Raw genomic sequence first — 20320 nt, 5'->3', positions numbered from 1 at the left:
CTTATTGCTATAATACAAGAGCCCAACTTAATCCGTCATAGAGTGGCAAGAAAAAACTTCCTTTTAACAGGCAGAAATCTTCAGCAGACCCGGATCATGACGGAACAGCCATCTGCTAAACTGAGCTGGGCTTGAAAATGGGATGGGGGAGATGGGACAAGATGCAGAAAGAAGGATAGGATAGAATGGGGGGGGGGTTGGTTGTTTGGGCAGGCCATCCTCGTCAACTGTCCCAAGGAACCTAAGAGAGCTCAGGAGCTCCTAGAAAAAGGAGAGGTTAGAATATAAAGATGACAAGCAGTAATAAGATATGAAAGCTGGGAGAGAGAGAGGGAGAGAGAGATAAGGTTCAAGGTGCCAGTTCCCCCGGTAGTCTAGGCCTATAGCAGCATAACTATGAGCTGGTCCTAAGCCAGCCCTAACTATAAGATTTATCAAAAAGAAAAGTTTGAAGTCTATTCTTAAAAGTACCTAGTGTGTCTGCCTCCCGGACCCCGACTGGTAGACGATTCCAAAGGAGCGGTGCCTGATAACTAAAGGCTCTACCTCCCATAGTACTTTTAGAGACTATAGGCACCACGAGCAGGCCTGCATGCTGGGAACGTAATGTTCTCGATGGAAAGTACGGTACAATTAACTCTTTAAGATAAGATGGTGTCTGACCGTTTAGAGCTTTGTAGGTGAGAAGAAGGATTTTAAATTCTATTCTAGATTTTATAGGGAGCCAATGGAGAGAAGCCAATACAGGAGTCATGTGGTCCCTTTTCCTAGTTCTAGTCAGAACACGAGCTGCAGCGTTTTGGACGAGCTGAAGGGTCTTTAGAGATTTACCAGAACACCCTGATAAAAGAGAATTACAGTAATCCAATCTGGAGGTAACAAATGCATGAACTAGTTTTGTGACAGGATCTAACTGATCTTAGAGATATTACGAAGGTGAAAATAATCTGTCCTTGAAATGTGTTTAACGTGGGAGTTAAAGGACATATCCTGATCAAAGAGAACTCCTAAATTCTTAACAGTGGTACTAGAGGCCACGCTGATATCACTAAGGGCCGTTATATCATCAGAGAAAAGCCTCTCTGAAGTTCTTAGGTCCAATCATGATAACTTCAGTCTTGTCCGAGTTGATCAGCACATTAAACTCTGTGTTGTTTCTTTATTCCATCAATGAGTCAAAGGATCAAAGTAGAGAGGAGGTGTTGGGCTGATGTTTCACTCAAACATTTGACCTGAAAACTCAACATCACTTCACATTCACAGTGTGAGACAGAAAGAAGTCATCGAGCTGTCAGGATGACTTTGTGATTCTTTCAGTCCTTAAAAAAAGACAAATAAAAACCTCTGGCTCCACCCACTCCTGAAAACAAGACAAGAGTCAGGAGAGTTTCCCCTGTTGATCAAAGAGCTGCAGAATGATCAGCATCACTTCCAGTGCACACGACTGTCAGGATTCATTGATGAAAACACTTACAGGAATGAGTTCCTTTTTCCAGATTTTTTTAAATGAATAATTCGATCTGATGATCGGTTGTCATCACTGAGAAACCTGAAAAATAGAGAAAGATTAGATAGTTAGATATCAGATCACAAGAACAGATGAAAAACTTCCAGATGAGTCCAGTCAGACTTGATCTCGTTCACTCTGAATGATTAACCAGCTTCTCATATGGAAATCAAACCTGAGTTTTTTTATATGGGATATTTCTGGACCAGCAGGAACAATCATTTTATATATATGAGAAAACTAAAATCTATTTACCTTTACTGAAGAAAAAAACATTTAAATGATGTTCATAGATTCATCTGACAGAATACAGACTGTATATGTTGGAAATACATTTTACTCACTGATGAGATGAGAAGACCAAAAAAGTCCATATGAAGAGCAGGAACACCTGAGCACTGCAACCAGAGACACACTGATGATTCTTCTTGATCACAGATGAAATATGAAGAGCAGAGCAGACACTGATCAACACATTAAACTCTGTGTTGTTTCTTTATTCCATCAATGAGTCAAAGGATCAAAGTAGAGAGGAGGTGTTGGGCTGATGTTTCACTCAAACATTTGACTTGAAAACTCAACATCACTTTTTTCAGAGTCAGTGTGCGAACATGATCGACTCAACATGAGATTGGATTTGTTTTTTAAACATGCAGCAAAACACACTCTGTGTGTGTGTGTGTGTGTGTGTGTGTGTGTGTGTGTGTGTGTGTGTGTGTGTGTGTGTGTGTGTGTGTGTGTGTGTGTGTGTGTGCGCATGACTTTTCTAGATTCATTGTTAGAAAAACTTACCCAACTTTGTCCAAGCGTTGTATTTCTTTGAGACTAAATATTTTCTCTACTGATTGATCTCTGCGGAGGGATGGATCAGATGGATTTGATGATCGGTCGTCATCACTGAATATTCAAAAAAAAAAAAAGATTAGATAGTTAGATATCAGATCACAAGAACAGATGAAAAACTTCCAGATGAGTCCAGTCAGACTTGATCTCTGTATATGTTGGAGATATATTTTACTCACAGATCAGGTGAGATGAAGGCCAAAAACAACAACAGTAGCACCAAACTTTGCCATATTTGATACCTGCAACCAGAGACACACTGATGATGCTTCTTGATCACAGATGAAATATGAAGAGCAGAGCAGACACTGATCAACACATTAAACACTGTGTTGTTTCTTTATTCCATCAATGAGTCAAAGGATCAAAGTAGAGAGGAGGTGTTGGGCTGATGTTTCACTCAAACATTTGACTTGAAAACTTACATCTATTTGGTAGGCGGCGTGTAAGCCGGATGTCAATACCCGCGTCAGCTATGTAAATAGCATCACATGATAGCAGCTAATTGCTAGCCGCTAACTAATAAATTCAACAAAGGAGAAAAACGCGACCCAAACAAAACCAACGAAGAAGACATTGACATGTGACTCTGTAATACAAAAACTCAATCAAGCTTTGTTTCAGAGAAAGCTGTGTGCCGCGAGGAGAAATACAGACGTAAACAATGAGCTGTGAGTTACAGTCAATGGTTTAAACACGGCAGGGTTGTGTTTGCCGATGTATGTACAGCACTTCATGTATGTACAGCACTTCATGTATGTACAGCACTTTGTCCCAGCTACGGCTGTTTAAAGTGCTTTATAAATAAAGTTGAGTTGAGTTGAGATGTCAAATGAGAAGTGACGATTCTTTCGACCAATCAACACACTGCAGTGTTTAGCTCCACCTTTTCGGGTCTGCTCAACATTCTTGGCACCCCAACGGAAGGGTCACCAAAAAGACGGGTGGTACGGATCGGTTATTTTGGAATCTTTCCTGGGATTAGTCGATGGAAACGCTGCAAAATGCACACCGAACCGAGCTGGATCGCTCGGTGGAAACGCTGCGTTTTCACTGAGCGGTTGGAAATGTCTTCAGTTCCATCTCCCTGACCTCTGTGGTGATGAGGTCTTTCAGACCTCAAAGACATCACCAGCACCCTGCCTGGAACCCCTACAGTTTGCTGACAGAGCCAAAAGGTCCGTTGACAACGCTGCCAACCTGGCCCTCCACTCCATCCTCAAGCATCTGGACGAAACAGGAAACTACATCAGGATCCTGTTTGTGGATTCCAGCTCTGCTTTCAGCACAGTAATCCCGGGCCTGCTCCAGGACAAGCTCTCTCAGCTGAATGTGCCTGACTCCACCTGCAGGTGGATCACAGATTTCCTGTCTGACAGGAGTCAGTAGGTGAAGCTGGGGAAGAATGTGTCGGACAGCAGGACCATCAGCACTGGCTCCCCTTGAGGTTTTGTTCTATCTCCTCTGCTCTTCTCCCTGCAAACTGCACCGCCAGTCACTAGTCTGTCAAGCTCCTCAAGTTCACAGACGACACCATCCTCATTGGACTCATCTCTGGTGAGGATGAATCTGCCTGCAGGTGGAAGGCTGACCATCTAATTTAAATGATGTTCATAGCTTCATCTGAAAGAATACAGACTGTGTGTGTTGGAAATACATTTTACTCACAGATAAGGTGTGAAGGTCAAAAGAGTCCACAGGAGCAGCAGACAGCATGTATTCCTGCAACCAGAGACACACTGATGATGCTTCTTGATCACAGATGAAATATGAAGAGCAGAGCAGACACTGATCAACACATTAAACTCTGTGTTGTTTCTTTATTCCATCAATGAGTCAAAGGATCAAAGTAGAGAGGAGGTGTTGGGCTGATGTTTCACTCAAACATTTGACCTGAAAACTCAACATCACTTCAACATCTTTTGTGTGTGTGTGTGTGTGTGTGTGTGTGTGTGTGTGTGTGTGTGTGTGTGTGTGTGTGTGTGTGTGTGTGTGTGTGTGTGTGTGTGTGTGTGTGTGTGTGTGTGTGTGTGCATGACTGTCAGAATTCATTGTTGGAAAAACTTACAGGACTGGGTGGCTTTCTTTTAATTGTCTGAAATCAATAATTTGTCCATTTGACCGATCACTGCGGATGGATGGAAGAGATCGACGTAAGATTGAGTCATCATCCCTGAGAATGTTGGAAAAATAGATAAAGATTAGATAGTTAGATATCAGATAACAACAACAGATGAAAAACTTCCAGATGAGTCCAGTCAGACTTGATCTCGTTCACTCTGAATGATTAACCAGCTTCTCATATGGAAATCAAACCTGAGTTTTTTATATGAGATATTTCTGGACCAGCAGGAACAATCATTTTATATATATGAGAAAACTCAAATCTATTTACCTTTACTGAAGAAAAAACATTTAAATGATGTTCATAGCTTCATCTGACAGAATACAGACTGTATATGTTGGAAATACATTTTACTCACTGGAAAGGTGAGAATGCAGAAAACGTCCACAGTAGCAGCAGACTTTGCCATATTTGATACCTGCAACCAGAGACACACTGACTCAGATGTGTTCATTCTTCTCTTCATTCTGTAAATTCACAGTGTGAGACAGAAAGAAGTCATCGAGTCATCAGGATGACTTTGTGATTCTTTCAGTCCTTAAAAAAAGACAAATAAAAACCTCTGGCTCCACCCACTCCTGAAAACAAGACACGAGTCAGGAGAGTTTCCCCTGTTGATCAAATGATGTTCATAGCTTCATCTGACAGAATACAGACTGTGTGTGTTGTAAATACATTTTACTCACAGATAAGGTGTGAAGGCCAAAAGAGTCCACAGGAGCAGCAGACAGCATATATTCCTGCAACCAGAGACACACTGATGTTTCTTCTTGATCACAGATGAAATATGAAGAGCAGAGCAGACACTGATCAACACATTAAACTCTGTGTTGTTTCTTTATTCCATCAATGAGTCAAAGGATCAAAGTAGAGAGGAGGTGTTGGGCTGATGTTTCACTCAAACATTTGACCTGAAAACTCAACATCACTTTTTTCAGAGTCAGTGTGCGAACATGATCGACTCAACATGAGATTGGATTTGTTTTTTAAACATGCAGCAAAACACACTCTGTGTGTGTGCGCACGCACGACTGTCAAGATTCATCATTGGAAACACTCACTTCATTAAGTAGATTTTTTCGTCTTTGAAATCATCTTTTCCTTTTGACCGATCACTGCGGAGGGATGAATCAGATGGACCTAATGGTTGGTTGTCATTCCTGATAGTGTTGGAAGAAGAGAACGATTATATAGTTAGATATCAGATCACAAGAACAGATGAAAAACTTCCAGATGAGTCCAGTCAGACTTGATCTCGTTCACTCTGAATGATTAACCAGCTTCTCATATGGAAATCAAACCTGAGTTTTTTATATGGGATATTTCTGGACCAGCAGGAACAATCATTTTATATATATGAGAAAACTAAAATCTATTTACCTTTACTGAAGAAAAAAACATTTAAATGATGTTCATAGATTCATCTGAAAGAATACAGACTGTATATGTTGGAAATACATTTTACTCACAGGTGAGATGAGAGGGGAGACAAAAGACGTTCTTCTGTGATTAGAAGTTCCTTTTTTTCCCACAGAAGTTGCCATATTTGATACCTGCAACCAGAGACACACTGATGATGCTTCTTGATCACAGTTGAAATATGAAGAGCAGAGCAGACACTGATCAACACATTAAACTCTGTGTTGTTTCTTTATTCCATCAATGAGTCAAAGGATCAAAGTAGAGAGGAGGTGTTGGGCTGATGTTTCACTCAAACATTTGACCTGAAAACTCAACATCACTTCAACATCTTTTAAACAGGAGCATGGTGTTCGCTTTACATCAACCATGCGAAGGCCCAGAGTGGCTAATTGGGAGAACCAGGAGAATTCCAGGTGGGCCGGGGTGCCTTAAGGGCCGGCACAGTGACAGTTTATAGATCATACAGGCTGCACTCATTCCTCACTCCTGAGTATTTCACTATAGATCAGTCATTTCTGAAAGTGTGGGCTGCGTCTGTGCACCTTCAAAACATGCAGTGTGCAGTCTCTCCCACCTGGGCGGGCCATCCTGCTACATTAACGACCATCCTGGTATTTTTTACACCCACACGTCAGAATTTAAGAGATTTTAAGTCTCTTTGATTCATTGTTAAAAACACTTACAGGAGTGGGTATGCATCTTTTAATTTTTTGAAATCAATAAATTTTCCATTTGACCGATCACTGCGGAGGGATGGACATGATGATTGGGCTTCATCACTGAGAATGCAGGAAAAAAAGAGAAAGATTAGATAGTTAGATATCAAACCACAACAACAAATAAAGACTTCAAATAAGACATCTGCATAGGGCAGCTTGATTTTCCTGATTCTTACATGGACTTCAAAACTAATCAACCTGACTGTTTTCTGGACAAATGAGAACAAAACTGAATAAATCATTCAAAAGGAAGTCCATATCTTCAACAGAAAAAAATCCAGAGAGAATGTTTGTGTTGTTAATCATCATGTTATGAAAGTAGCAGGGTGAGAGATTTGAAATCAGATTTTTCTTAACAAAATATTTAAATAATTCAAAATTAACTGAACATGTTTTTGTCTTTCTCCATGAACATTTATCAAAACCAGAGAAATAGTTAATGTCCGAATTGTAGGGGGACGTCTCGCCGTGGCAGCTTCTGTAATGGACATAATATATCAACTGTCAACCCAGATACGACCACTGCATAAGGAAGAGGGAGCTGCTACTGAAAGCTTCTGTATGTATACAGGTAAGTCTGACTGTGTTTTCATCAGGGCTGGAGTAGCAGAGAGAATCACTCCCATGATTCCCCGCCGGCCTTTACATCATTTTATGTCATTGTTTTGATTCAGAGCCCCCTGCAGGCGGAGGCTACAAACTGTGTGTTTAAAGACTTAAGTAATAAAATATATACATGTATAATTGTTTCAATGACATTTTGATTGATAGACATTGAAATGATTTGTTAGCATTGTTTTGAAAAATGACGATGTATATTGCAATTAAAAAAGAAACAAATTACAACAAGTGTGTTCACATGGACTTGACTATCCCGGTTCGGAGCCTCATCCTGGTAACTGCAGGTGTTTGTAAACCGGCGTCCTGCAGCCGGATCATCACAGACTTGAAGAGGTCAGTATTTCTTTCTCCCATCTCAACTTCCAGTTTTTATTTATTATTTAAAGACAATAATTACAGACTAAATTCTTACATTTCTTTGTCGCCCCCGAGGTAAGACGCTCTCGTTGACAAAGTCACGTTTGTTTAGCTGATAAACTACCAGGTTCAAATCTGACCTGTTACTTCTTTCCTCATGTCACTCCTCCCTCTCTCTCCCTCTGATTTCTAAATCTATCTGCTGTCCTCAAATGATAATAATAATTAAACAGGATACTCAGGTCTGTGTGAAAGCCCTCGATGTCAGTTTTAACCATTATGATTAAGACTCAACAAAATATATACATATTTAAAACTGTCAGTCAGAATAAGATGAAAGCAGAGTTCACTCACAGATTATCACATGCGTATCCTGACTCATTATCATCCTCAGCTGTAGCTTCATCTGTCTTCAGTCTGGAGGGGGTCAAGGTGAGATTGTAACAATAAACAGTTATGATGCAACTTCACCAACAAAAAGCTCGAATCAAAATAAAATTCAGAAACATTTTAAAATGATGTACGACCAGATGAATCTGACATCTTTCTGTTATTATTGATTCCAAAAACAACATGTACGACCACAAAGTGAAAAGTTTCCTCATCCAGGACTCTTTTTTTCTGGCCCTTAAAGCTCGAATCATACAACCAGAAGAGTCCATTTAAAAAGTAGCTGTCCATCAATGGAATTGCATGAACATATATTTATAGTTGATTGTGCTCGCTGTGAATGGATGTCTCCTCTTTAAAAAGTAGCCTGCTCTTTTCTCTTGACTCTGTTATTGTTATTTTATTATCCTGGAAAGGAGGTTTGTTTTTATTGGCTGTGCATGTGAGGATACAACAACAGAAAAACAAATATGTGAATATGCTCAGCACAGAGAACAGGATTAAACCAGATGAGCTTTTTAGTATGCTGTTTTCTCTTCAGGTCAAAGACTAACAGCAGAATTGTTTTACTCAGAGGATGTTAAAAATCTAAATAACAGGATGTTCACTTACAAATCAAGCCAGTGTTGTACTCTGGAGTTCCTCTGTCCTACTTCAGAGTCTGGTCTCTGTGGGACTCCGGTTGCCAAATGATTCGGAGTTACAGAGTCTGGTCTCTGTGGGACTCTGGTTGCCAAAGGATTCGGAGTTACAGAGTATGGTCTCAGTGGGACTACATTTGCCAAAGGATTCGGAGTTACAGAGTCTGGTCTCTGTGGGACTCTGGTTGGCAAAGGATTCGGAGTTACAGAGTATGGTCTCAGTGGGACTCCGGTTGGCAAAGGTTTCGGAGTTACAGAGTCTGGTCTCTGTGGGACTCTGGTTGGCAAAGGATTCGGAGTTACAAAGGATGGTCTCAGTGGGACTCCGGCTGCAAACGGACTCTCCATTTCTTCCTGAACTGACACAAACACATAAACAGCTCAATCACAACAGAAGGAAACTCTGCACTTCAGTCACTCCTCTAATGGAGGTCAGAGCTCTCAGAGAAGGACTTTCTCAGCTCATTGATCTGACTGTGTTATTATTTCAGAACAACATTAAAAACTAAAAGTTGTGTTTCTGTTAAAGCTTTTCTTTAATAGTCTGTCTGCACCGTCAGGGTCAGTGAATGCTGCAGATTCTAGTCATGAAGCTCACAGCAGACTGAGCAGAGAATCAGTACAGAACAGACAGAAGATATTTGATCCATGCTTTCTTTTTCTGACTCCTGATCCATTGCTGTCTTAAGATGAAGGCTAAACAAGCCCCAAAATAAACCTTTTTTCTAACCTAAAAAAGTTATTCAAACTAAAGTGTAGGCTTAAATAATGTCGACTAACACGTCAAACTGTCCTTCAGTATTAATCAACTCTTAAAATGGCTGCTGCCGTGTCTCCTTATAGCCGAGCTGCTGAAGATATGAAAAAGTAAAACACCATTAAACCAACTTCTTAGTCCTGAAATAACACTTATGAAGAATTCTTTACCCATATGAGAGAACTCAAACTCAGATTAATTTCTCAGTTTTGTCTAAAAGTGTTGGTTTACCCTCCGTATCTCTCAGGACTCACAGGATGAATCCCTTCAACTCCAGCAGTGGTAAAAACACGGATATAAATAAAGAAAACACGTCTTCTATACATGTTCTGAAACACTTTACAAACAGAATGACACAATTAAATAAACCAGAGTTACAATTACTTTCTTTAAACTATTTAAAACATGTAAAAACATGTAAAAACATTACCTTTACATGGAGACAAACAAACTGCGACACAGCTTGAAAACGAAAGCAATTCAGCGACCCTAAACCAAGCCCCCCCCCCCGACACATAATACGTGTTCCTATTTAAACCCACCCCCTTAAACATGTCTGCCAGCCTCTTATATAAAGTGTTTTCTTTAATAGCTCTGATTTCAGTAACATTATTGACTCTGGTCCTTTCAGAAGTCTTCTTCCAGATAATGAGTTACTGTGCTTTGAAGCTCTGCACTAATGATGTTAGTGGAGCAGTGTTAATGAGTCTCCTTATTTCACTGGCTGACTTTGATTGTGTGAATCCAGTTTTATAATGTACAAGTGGTACTTTGTGTACCATGAGCGCCCTCTGCTGGGGTCCCTGCAGACTGAATGTCCTGAAGCTATAAAATAGTGATGCATTCATGTTGTGTCTGACTCATCGGAGAAACGAGTTTCTGAGTTGTAAAATAAACATAAACACCTGCTGAAGTCTGAACAACTCGGAAACTCGGAAAATAATCAGGTGCCGAACTTGACATAAAACGTCTTGGGTATAATCTAAATAGCCCACTCCTCCTCATTAAGACTTTTAATGGCTATTGTAGCTGCCGTCAGGATCAGTTAGGCCTGTAAAGTTTAAATTCTTAATTTTGAGTTAAATATAACAAATATTAAATTACGAAGTGTTAGATTATTTGTCAACTATGGTGGACAACATATTAGAATGCATAACAATTTAACTCTGCTTAGACAAAAACAGGTCAAGGCACTTAACTGGCAGGAAGTTGTCATCATCATGTTTGGACATTGCTTGTGGCGTCCTCCAGGGGTCAGTGTTGGGTCCTGTTTATTTTATACATCAACATGCATTATATGTAAAGTCTCTAATAAACTGAAGATGGTCTAATTTGCAGATGACATCAATATTTATTGTTCAGGATCTACAACAATGATTAGAGGTTAATACTATACATCTCCACACTCAGCAACTGCCTCACCGAAATTAAATCATAGATGCAAGCAAACTATCTTCAAGTCAACAGCGACAAATCAGACATAATCATCATTGACCCCACATCCCGCACCAAAGCCAGTCACAACTTCTCCCTCATCTTTGATAACTGCACTCTATCCCCCTCACCGCACACCCGCAACCTGGGAATCATCTTCGACAATAACTTAAGGTTCGACCTCCACATCAAACACATCACCAGGACGGCCTTCTTCCACCTCAAGAACATTGCCCGCCTCCGCCCCTCACTCACCTTACCTGCTGCAGAAACCCTCATCCATGCATTTATCACATCCAGATTAGATTACTGCAACAGCATCCTCCATGGTTTACCATCCAAACTCCTCAATAAACTGCAATACATCCAGAACTCAGCCGCACGCCTGCTCACCCACACCCGCTCCAGAGACCACATCACCCCCGTCCTCCGTGACCTGCACTGGCTCCCCATCACTCACCGCATACAGTTCAAAATCATCCTCCTCACACACAAAGCACTAAATAACCTGGCCCCACCTTACCTCACTGACCTGCTTCATCACCACACCCCCTCCCGTGACCTCCGCTCATCTGAAGGAAACATCCTCTCCCCACCTACATGGACCAAGCACCAAACCTGGGGAGACAGAGCCTTCTCCATCGCTGCCCCCTCCCTCTGGAACTCACTCCCCATACCCATCCGTTCCTGCACACACCTCCCAACTTTTAAGACCATGCTTAAAACTCACCTTTTTAAATTAGCTTTTAATACATAACTTTTTCTTTCCCTTCTTTTTTTTCTGTTTTTCTGTCTTATACAGTTTGTTTGCTGTTTTTAACAGTACATTGTGATTTTCACATGTAAAGTGCCTTTGAGCTCTTGTAAAAGCGCTTACAAATAAAATGTATTATTATTATACTACAGAAATGGCCACAATTAATTAAAAAAGGAATAAATAAACAAACAAAAATCCTTCTATTTGATAATTATAAAGAAAACGTAAAAATACACTTACAAACGATGAAGAGTTTTTGAATCCACACTTCTTGGAGTGTCGACAGATCACAGAATCAGCTGGAAACTGTCAACAAGCATTTCATTCGTGACTTAAACAAAACATCTTCTCAATCACAAATTTCTTCATATCGTACACTTGTTTTAATGTGTTTTAGTTACTGTGTGGAGGTTCAGGGCAACATATATAAAAGTTCACTGCACTCACTCTCCATATTTCAGAAACAAGCCATACTTTTAGTTCATAACGCTGGAATCAATACGACCATCAAATATCCCAAAACTATTCTCTGATAGAGAGGGGGGTGACGATATGAGGAGACGAATGAATCTATAAATTCTGTACACACACACAACAATCTGAAGTTTTTCTGTTTCTATTCTTGGTGTAAAACTTTGTAACAGTTTAAATGTGGAGCTGAAGCAAAGCGTAGTTTAAAAAAAGAGCAAAATGTACAAAAAAATATGATTTTCAGAAAGTTCAAGGAGGCAGAAGTGATTAAAATCTGCTGCGTGATGATGGAGATCATAACGGCTGTTCATTTAGTTCTGTTTGCTTAAAGGAATACAGGTATGTATATGTATATATGTAAGGATGTAAATATCTCTAAAAGGAATGAAAGTGTACAGTATATATGTAAATATATTGGCAGTTATGATGAGAAGTAAATAGGTAATGGGAAAAACACTAAATTAAATGAATTACAACATTACAACATTAATCGAAGAACATAAATGAAGAAATGTTGAAATGTGTCAACGGCTGATAAATGAAATTATAATATTTCAGAAACATTTCTTTTAAATGTATATATTTTTTAAAGTTTAAATTACATGAAATAAGGATTGTGTTTAACTATTAACAACATATTAATGGAGAGGGGGTGTTCAAACTTCTCCTTTATGAACAGAAAATTAGACATTTCTGTTGTCTTATGCACATTTCTTTTTGTGGATCTGTTTTTTTGTTTTGTTTTCATCATCTTATGTGACTAACAAATCTGATCATTTGGATTTGTTTTTAATCCATCAAAAATTAAATCAAGCTGTTACAAAAAGAGCTTCAGATCATTAAACTCAACATGGTTTACAGACAGTTCAGACGCAAAGTTCAGAGTTTTTAGATCACTGATTTGGTCTCCTCCTCTTCTTCCTCCACATCCATCTTTAGCCTTATAAGTCGTCGTCGTCATCATCATCATCGTCATCACCATCATTTTCCTCAAGCGCTTTATCTTTGGAACTGTATGGAGTAATAAGCACTGTATGATTATACTGTATCAAAATAAACAAAATCAAATGTTTCTTTTTATATGATCAAAGTGTAAAAAATAAGAAACAGGTTATTAATACTTTGTGTTGTTGTTCATTAATAAATCAACATGTCACTTTCCATGAAGAAAATTCAGCTTTAAAATGTGTGTGATGAAATATGAAGAGCAGAGCAGACACTGATCAACACATTAAACTCTGTGTTGTTTCTTTATTCCATCAATGAGTCAAAGGATCAAAGTAGAGAGGAGGTGTTGGGCGTGTGTGTGTGTGTGTGTGTGTGTGTGTGTGTGTGTGTCTGCACATGACTGTCAGGATTCATTGATGATTCAGTCAAACGTGACTTTAACACTGAAGCCCAGCAAGATGTTTTCTTAAAAGGGGAACTTGTTGACTTTCTACCAGCCGCTTAGCACAAGTCCTATTCATACTGCTGTTTCAATATTTATGTCCCTGTGAGGTTTCACCTTCACTCTTACAGTGCCGTTTGCCATCTGGCTCTATGTAGCACCAATGTCACCATACAGCATGTACAGTTAAGGTTTATGGCAAGTAGTCCCTACAACAACAAATTGTCCCTAAAACAATCTCCCAGCAGCAAATTTCCTGATTTAATATCAACCAGGAATTTTATATTTACAGGGATACCTCAGCCATTTGCATGAAGCTTTGTATCATTTAAAACATGGTAGTAGTGTGTAATGGTTGTGAATCCAGCTCTCATTTTGCCCTGAGACAAGAAAAATATGATTTTCTTTGCCTGAAAGTTTTCTTTACATGACACAATATGACGATTTTTGCGTCATGTAAAGACAACTTTCATACAAAGGCTGTTTCTAATGATACAAAGCTTAATGCAAATGGATGAAGTATCCCTTTAACTCTTACTGTGTGTGCATGATAATGTTTCTGTGTGCGTGCAAAAAAATGTACCAAATCCAGAGACATTTGAATGTTGATAAAATATTACCTGAAATTAATGTCTTGTTTAGATGAATTGTTACTCTGACAGGAATCACTGTCTGAATCACAGCGTTGGCTGTCACCCCTAAGTTTGTTGGAGAGAGAGAGAGAGAGAGAGAGAGAGAGAGAGAGAGAGAGAGAGAGAGAGAGAGAGAGAGAGAGGAGAGCGAGAGAGAGAGAGAGAGAGAGAGAGAGAGAGAGAGAGAGAGCGAGAGAGAGAGAGAGAGAGAGAGATTAAATTGTTGTGCACAATAGACCTCAACTATATAATCATATATTCCATCATGAACAATAGAGACATGACAACAAAAATCAATTTACTTTTGCTGAAGAAAAATACATTTTAGATGTTTATAGCTTCATCTGAAAGAATACAGACTGTATATGTTGGAAATACATTTTACTCACTGATGAGATGAGAGGCGAGACAAAAAACGTTGTACTTGGATTTGAAGATTTTGCAGACTTCGCCACATTTGATTCCTGCAACCAGAGACACACTGATTGAAACAACCATGGAGCTTGTTTCATCTTTTTTTTTTTTAAATGTGAAGTCAGATTTTATTGAACTTTTACTTGTTATACATAAGCAGGGTCAAAGAGTCACAGTTTTGTATTATTAAATCAAAACAGAAGGTTTAGGAATGAGTTAATTCCAGTTGGTACCCGTTTCTCTCGTGCATTCTTTTGTAAGGTCACGCTGCATCCTCATATCACAAAGATATTTATTCTTGTATATCCATACAGTTCATTTATCAGTGTTGAGGCAGAATCGTGCCCCTGAGCTGGTTGGATGGGGGGTTTTGTGTCTTGCCCAAGGACACACTGGACGTGTTGCTCACAGGAGCTGGGGATTGAACCCTCGACCTTTCGATAGAGAGTCGACCACTCTACCCACTGAGCCACAGCCGCCCACTTTACATTTAACTCTTCCTGTGTGTGTATGATAATGTTTCTGTGTGCGTGCAAAAATATGTAACAAATCCAGAGACATTTGAATGTTGATAAAATATTACCTAAAATTAATGTCTCGTTTAGATGAATTGTTACTCTGACAGGAATCAGTGTCAGAATCAAAGCATTGGCTGTCACCCCTAAGTTTGTGTGTGTGTGTGTGTGTGTGTGTGTGTGTGTGTGTGTGAGAGAGTGTTAGAGCCATTTAGTACTGTGTGTTCAGGTCATTTCCCGATTGCCACAGTAGGTTTCATATTGGACAGCAGTAATGTGGAAAGGGGATAAGTAGAAGAAGAGGTAATTGTTCCTCAGGTGTGCTGCTTACCGGGGAGAAGCACACAGTTTTTGACCGCCGTTTAGAGGCAAATAATTGAACCTTTCTTTTGTTCGTTTCAACAAGTTAGTAATCAAAGTGCATGTAAACAGTGGCTTTATTGGTGGTGGTAAATAATTGCATCTTGAACAAGTCCGCAGATGTTTGATTTAAAACTTGGAGCAGCCGAAGGACGACGTGTCAGTTACAAATATCCCGGTCTTTACTGTGGCTTAGGTTTTTTTTCTTTTTTAGTTTCAGCGAAATCAAGTCACAAAAGAGAGAGAGAGAGAATGAATGAATGAATGAAGGGATAAAGAACCTCTGAATGACAGATTTGACTTACAGACGCCTGTATGGTGCCCAGGTCTGATCATCTGCCCTGAAGTCGTCGTTCCTCTCCTTCCTGCATCAAGTAACAAACACTGTGTGATTAAACTTGACAATGATGAAAGTGATAACAGATAGAACAAAGCAGCAGGTGTTATTAACACTGTTTGTAATGTTTTCTTGTATTTATACATCTTCATGTTTCTTGTGTCTTTAATGAGTTAATTGGCTGCAAATCAAATTTCTCATCTTATCTGATAAGGCCACTTGTTTTATTGTGAAGATATATTTATGAACTTGTACGTCTTCAGGGCTTTGGGAAGAGCAGGACATCAGGGACAGAGACCTGTGATCAGTGATCTATATCTTATTTATTTTTAACACCACTCTTTTAACTGATCATAACAATTATTCATGACCCATTGATCATGCTTTTAATAAAGCCACTTGTATGCGTGTTGTTGTTTTTGTGACGAGCTGTCTGCGCACTGATGCTCTTTTACACAAATAAAGTTCCTAACAGATAAATAAAGTTATTTGAATTGAATTTAAACTTATACTCTTTTCCACTAGAGTCTTCAGTCACTTGATTTTAGTCCATGATAGGGATTCACTAATCCACATAGATGTCTCGTTATGTCCAGTAACAGGGAATTGACCCCTGGAGCTCCTATCTCTCTCTCTCTCTGTGCATTCACATCATAATGCTGCATGTTTCTATCTGCAAATTTTACTGACTGACCTCATAGAAGATTAATTTCATTGACCAGCAGCTGCTCCTCCACTTTACATTTAACTCTAACTGTGTGTGCATGATAATGTTTCCGTGCAAAAAAATGTACCAAATCCAGAGACATTTGAATGTTGATAAAATATTACCTGAAATTAATGTCTCGTTTAGATGAATTGTTACTCTGACAGGAATCAGTGCCAGAATCACAGCATTGGCTGTCACCACTAAGTTTGTGTGAGAGGGAGAGAGAGAGAGAGAGAGAGAGAGAGATTAAATTGTTGTGCACAATAGACATCAAATCTATATTTCTATAATCATATATTCATTCATGAACAATAGAGACATGACAACAAAAATCTATTTACTTTTGCTGAAAAAAAAAATATTAAATGATGTTTATAGCTTCATCTGAAAGAATACAGACTGTATATGTTGGAAATACATTTTACTCACTGGAAAGGTGGGAGGTCGGCCAAAAAACGTTCTTCTTCGATTTTAATAGCTTTCTTCTGTTTCTGCAGAAGTTGCCACATTCGATACCTGCAACCAGAGACACACTGATGATTCTTCTTGATCACAGATGAAATATGAAGAGCAGAGCAGACACTGATCAACACATTAAACTCTGTGTTGTTTCTTTATTCCATCAATGAGTCAAAGGATCAAAGTAGAGAGGAGGTGTTGGGCTGATGTTTCGCTCAAACATTTGACTTGAAAACTCAACATCACTTCAACATCTTTTAAACAGGAGCATGGTGTTTGCTTATCTTTTTTTTTCTTTTTTTTTTACATTTACTTGTTATACAGCACAAACAAAGAAAAAACTGTACAGGATTGCATGCAAAACACAAAACAAAAAACTTTGTCGTCTTCATGCGAGAAACCATTAATGGTGATAGGTGCAGGTATGGTATACTGTATGGAGTAATTAGCACTGAATGATTATATTTAATCAAAATAAACATTAAATTGTTTTCAAAAACAGCTTATTTTTCTTAAGTTTAAAAAATAAGAAACATGTTATTAATACTTTGTGATGTTGAACAAAATGTTCATTAATAAATCAACATGTCATTTTCTATGAAGGAAGAGACGGTTCGGCTTTAAAATGTCTATTAACATTTCATAATTTATAAATATGTGTTGTGAAAGGCAAGGCAAGTTTATTTATATCGCACTGTTCAGACACAAGGCAATTCACACAGAGCTTTACAGACATAAAAACATAAAAACATTAAAACAGATGTTGGGTTCAGCCAGGACGGCAAAGTTCAGGCTGTCGTTTGGAGAACTACAACAAAAGACTCTTTATCCCAGCATGCCTTGCAGGTACTCCCAGAATGCTTTGCCACACCTAACACATAGGTGTGAAGTTTGGGAGGTATAAAGCCGGCCATGCTTCATTGTTCTGCCTCTTTCAAATGTCGTCTGCCGACGTCCGAGGATACCCAACTCTGTTCCTGTTTCCAGCACGCTTCCCTTTGTTTAAAAGTTTTGGCGTGCAGCTAATCCAAAGGCCTTGAAGCACACCGACGTCCGAAATTCCGAGCTTAGATCATCCACTTGAACGCATCTCCAAAGAAGAGCGTCTATTTCTCCCGTATTGAAACGGTATTGAGAGAGATTGTAAGGATTACGTCTCGTTCCGTCCTTTAAAGAAAGGACACCCACGGAGATCACCTCGCTCGACGGAGGACACTACGGCCCTTTGCTCAACCCCCTTGGATGCACCGCCATCTCCAAACAACTGCAGGAAGATCGTTCCAGGACCCCCTTTGCTCCTTTCATCAACCGTGGACAAACGGTTACAAGTGAGGCTTAGCTAGGTCTGGGCAGTTAGATATAGAGAGTGTGTTTAATAACTGAGTTATTATAGTGAAACAGTGATAATATTTGCTTGGTGTTTGACCACTGTGTCTTAGATTTTACCAGAGTAAAATCTCTTTTGTTCTCCTTATTTGTGCCGCTGTGTCCCGTGTGTTTATCTGTGAGCTCCCTTGTCATAACCGAGTAATAGACTCACTATCAGAAAGACTAGTGTGAACGCTGTCTGATACAAACCCGGCCGCTGGTTTCTGTTAGCGAAGTAAGCTATGCTCTGAGTTGTGGTGAGCTCCAGTCCGAGATTGAGCTGTTGAGGTGCGTTGTTTTCTCTCGCCTTTACACACACACCTTTCGGTAGACGCACACACATAGAGACCTGTGGCTTTCCAGACGCTGCTGAAACGTAGATCACGTTCTGTGTCCGCCATCACGTGACCATGCGTGGTCGCTACCATTTTGTCTGTCTCTGTCTGTCTGTCCCCCCCCCCCTTTCTCTCTCTCTCTCTCTCACACACACACACACACACACCCACACACACACACACACACACATGTGCCACGCTTGTTTGTTTTGTTTGTTAATTGTAGTTTGGCTTATGATGGTTATTTGTTTGATTGGGTTTCATTGATTTACTTGATGTTGCTTTGTTAAATAAATTCTATTATATCTTAAAAAGTCGTTGTTTGTGATCACTGTGAATTTGCTTTGTGACTTAGGCTGGGTGAAAGGGCTTTGTGTTCGGATTTCACACCTTCAATTAAATACAGATTATTAATTATTAATGATATTGGTATTTAATTAAATCATTTGAGACTGATATTGGTAATATTTTGGTTGTTCCCTGTTTACAGGGTGGTGCCCCGAGGTTTATTAAACGCAGTTTAATAACAATTATTGATTTAGATTAATAATTAAATAAACTTAATGATTAATTTATTTTGACAATCAAATTTTACGTCATAAAACCCAACATAACCGTTGGTCAGGTATTCGCTCCTGAAAATTCCCAACACAGAGTTTAAGGAAAGGATGCAAAATACATCATTACAAGACGGGGATGAAAGTGAAAATACTCGATAAAGGAACAACTGTTAAAACTATTTATAAAAAGAAAAGGAAGAATGTGTTGCAGTAATGCAGACAGTATATTTCTAATTGAAAGCCTGAGCGAATAACAAAGTTTTAAGGCCTGATTTAAAGGAGTTGAGTGTGCCAGCAGTCCTCAGTTGTTCAGGGAGTTTGTTCCACAGTTGAGGAGCGTAGTGACTAAACGCTGCTTCACCTTGTTTAGTTCTGACTCTGGGAACACTGAGTAAACTTCTTCCTGAGGACCTGAGCGGTCTGGATGTTTTATAAGTAGATCTGACATGTACTTAGGGCCAAGACCATTCAATGCTTTATAGACCAGTAGTAAGATTTTAAAGTCGATCCTCTGACACACAGGCAGCCAGTGCAGTGATTGAAATATATATTCATTCATGAACAATAGAGACATAAAAACAAAAATCAATTTAACTTCTGCTGAATAAAAAAAAACATTTAAATGATGTTCAAAGCTTCATCTGAAAGAATACAGACTGTATATGTTGGAAATACATTTTACTCACAGGTCAGGTAGGAGGCAAGGTGGAGGAAGTTTCTTCTCTTCCTGCAGACGTTGGCATCTTTCATCCCTGCAACCAGAGACACACTGATGATGCTTCTTGATCACAGATGAAATATGAAGAGCAGAGCAGACACTGATCAACACATTAAACTCTGTGTTGTTTCTTTATTCCATCAATGAGTCAAAGGATCAAAGTAGAGAGGAGGTGTTGGGCTGATGTTTCACTCAAACATTTGACCTGAAAACTCAACATCACTTCAACATCTTTTAAACAGGAGCATGGTGTTTGCTTTACATCAACCATGGAGCTTGTTTCATCTTGAAGCTCTTTGTCATCAGGATGACTTTGTGATTCTTTCAGTCCTTAAAAAAAGACAAATAAAAACCTCTGGCTCCACCCACTCCTGAAAACCAGACAAGAGTCAGGAGAGTTTCCCCTGTTGATCAAAGAGCTGCAGAATGATCAGCATCACTTCCAGGTGGATTTCAGGATGTCAGAGGTTCAGTTTGAT

The 20320-nt window shown here is 39.3% G+C and overlaps 1 protein-coding gene across 1 annotated transcript in view; it reads right to left on the bottom strand.

The window, feature by feature from the left end:
• The window catches only part of LOC306840488 (uncharacterized protein), a 54649-nt gene that overhangs the window by 1448 nt on the left and 32881 nt on the right, over nt 1–20320 (bottom strand). Inside the window, exons 4-14 of the mRNA XM_079369819.1 lie at nt 6581–6676; nt 5945–6028; nt 5537–5635; nt 5162–5215; nt 4834–4893; nt 4419–4523; nt 4019–4072; nt 2530–2592; nt 2300–2404; nt 1852–1905; nt 1475–1549 (exon numbers count right to left, since the gene is read on the bottom strand). Coding sequence (XP_079225945.1) covers nt 1475–1549; nt 1852–1905; nt 2300–2404; nt 2530–2592; nt 4019–4072; nt 4419–4523; nt 4834–4893; nt 5162–5215; nt 5537–5635; nt 5945–6028; nt 6581–6676 — 849 coding nt within the window. The remainder of the gene's footprint in view (nt 1–1474; nt 1550–1851; nt 1906–2299; nt 2405–2529; nt 2593–4018; nt 4073–4418; nt 4524–4833; nt 4894–5161; nt 5216–5536; nt 5636–5944; nt 6029–6580; nt 6677–20320) is intronic.

Source organism: Symphodus melops, assembly GCF_947650265.1.
Source record: "Symphodus melops genome assembly, chromosome: 19".
NCBI lineage: Eukaryota > Metazoa > Chordata > Actinopteri > Labriformes > Labridae > Symphodus > Symphodus melops.
This window is presented reverse-complemented; position numbering and strand designations above follow the sequence as displayed.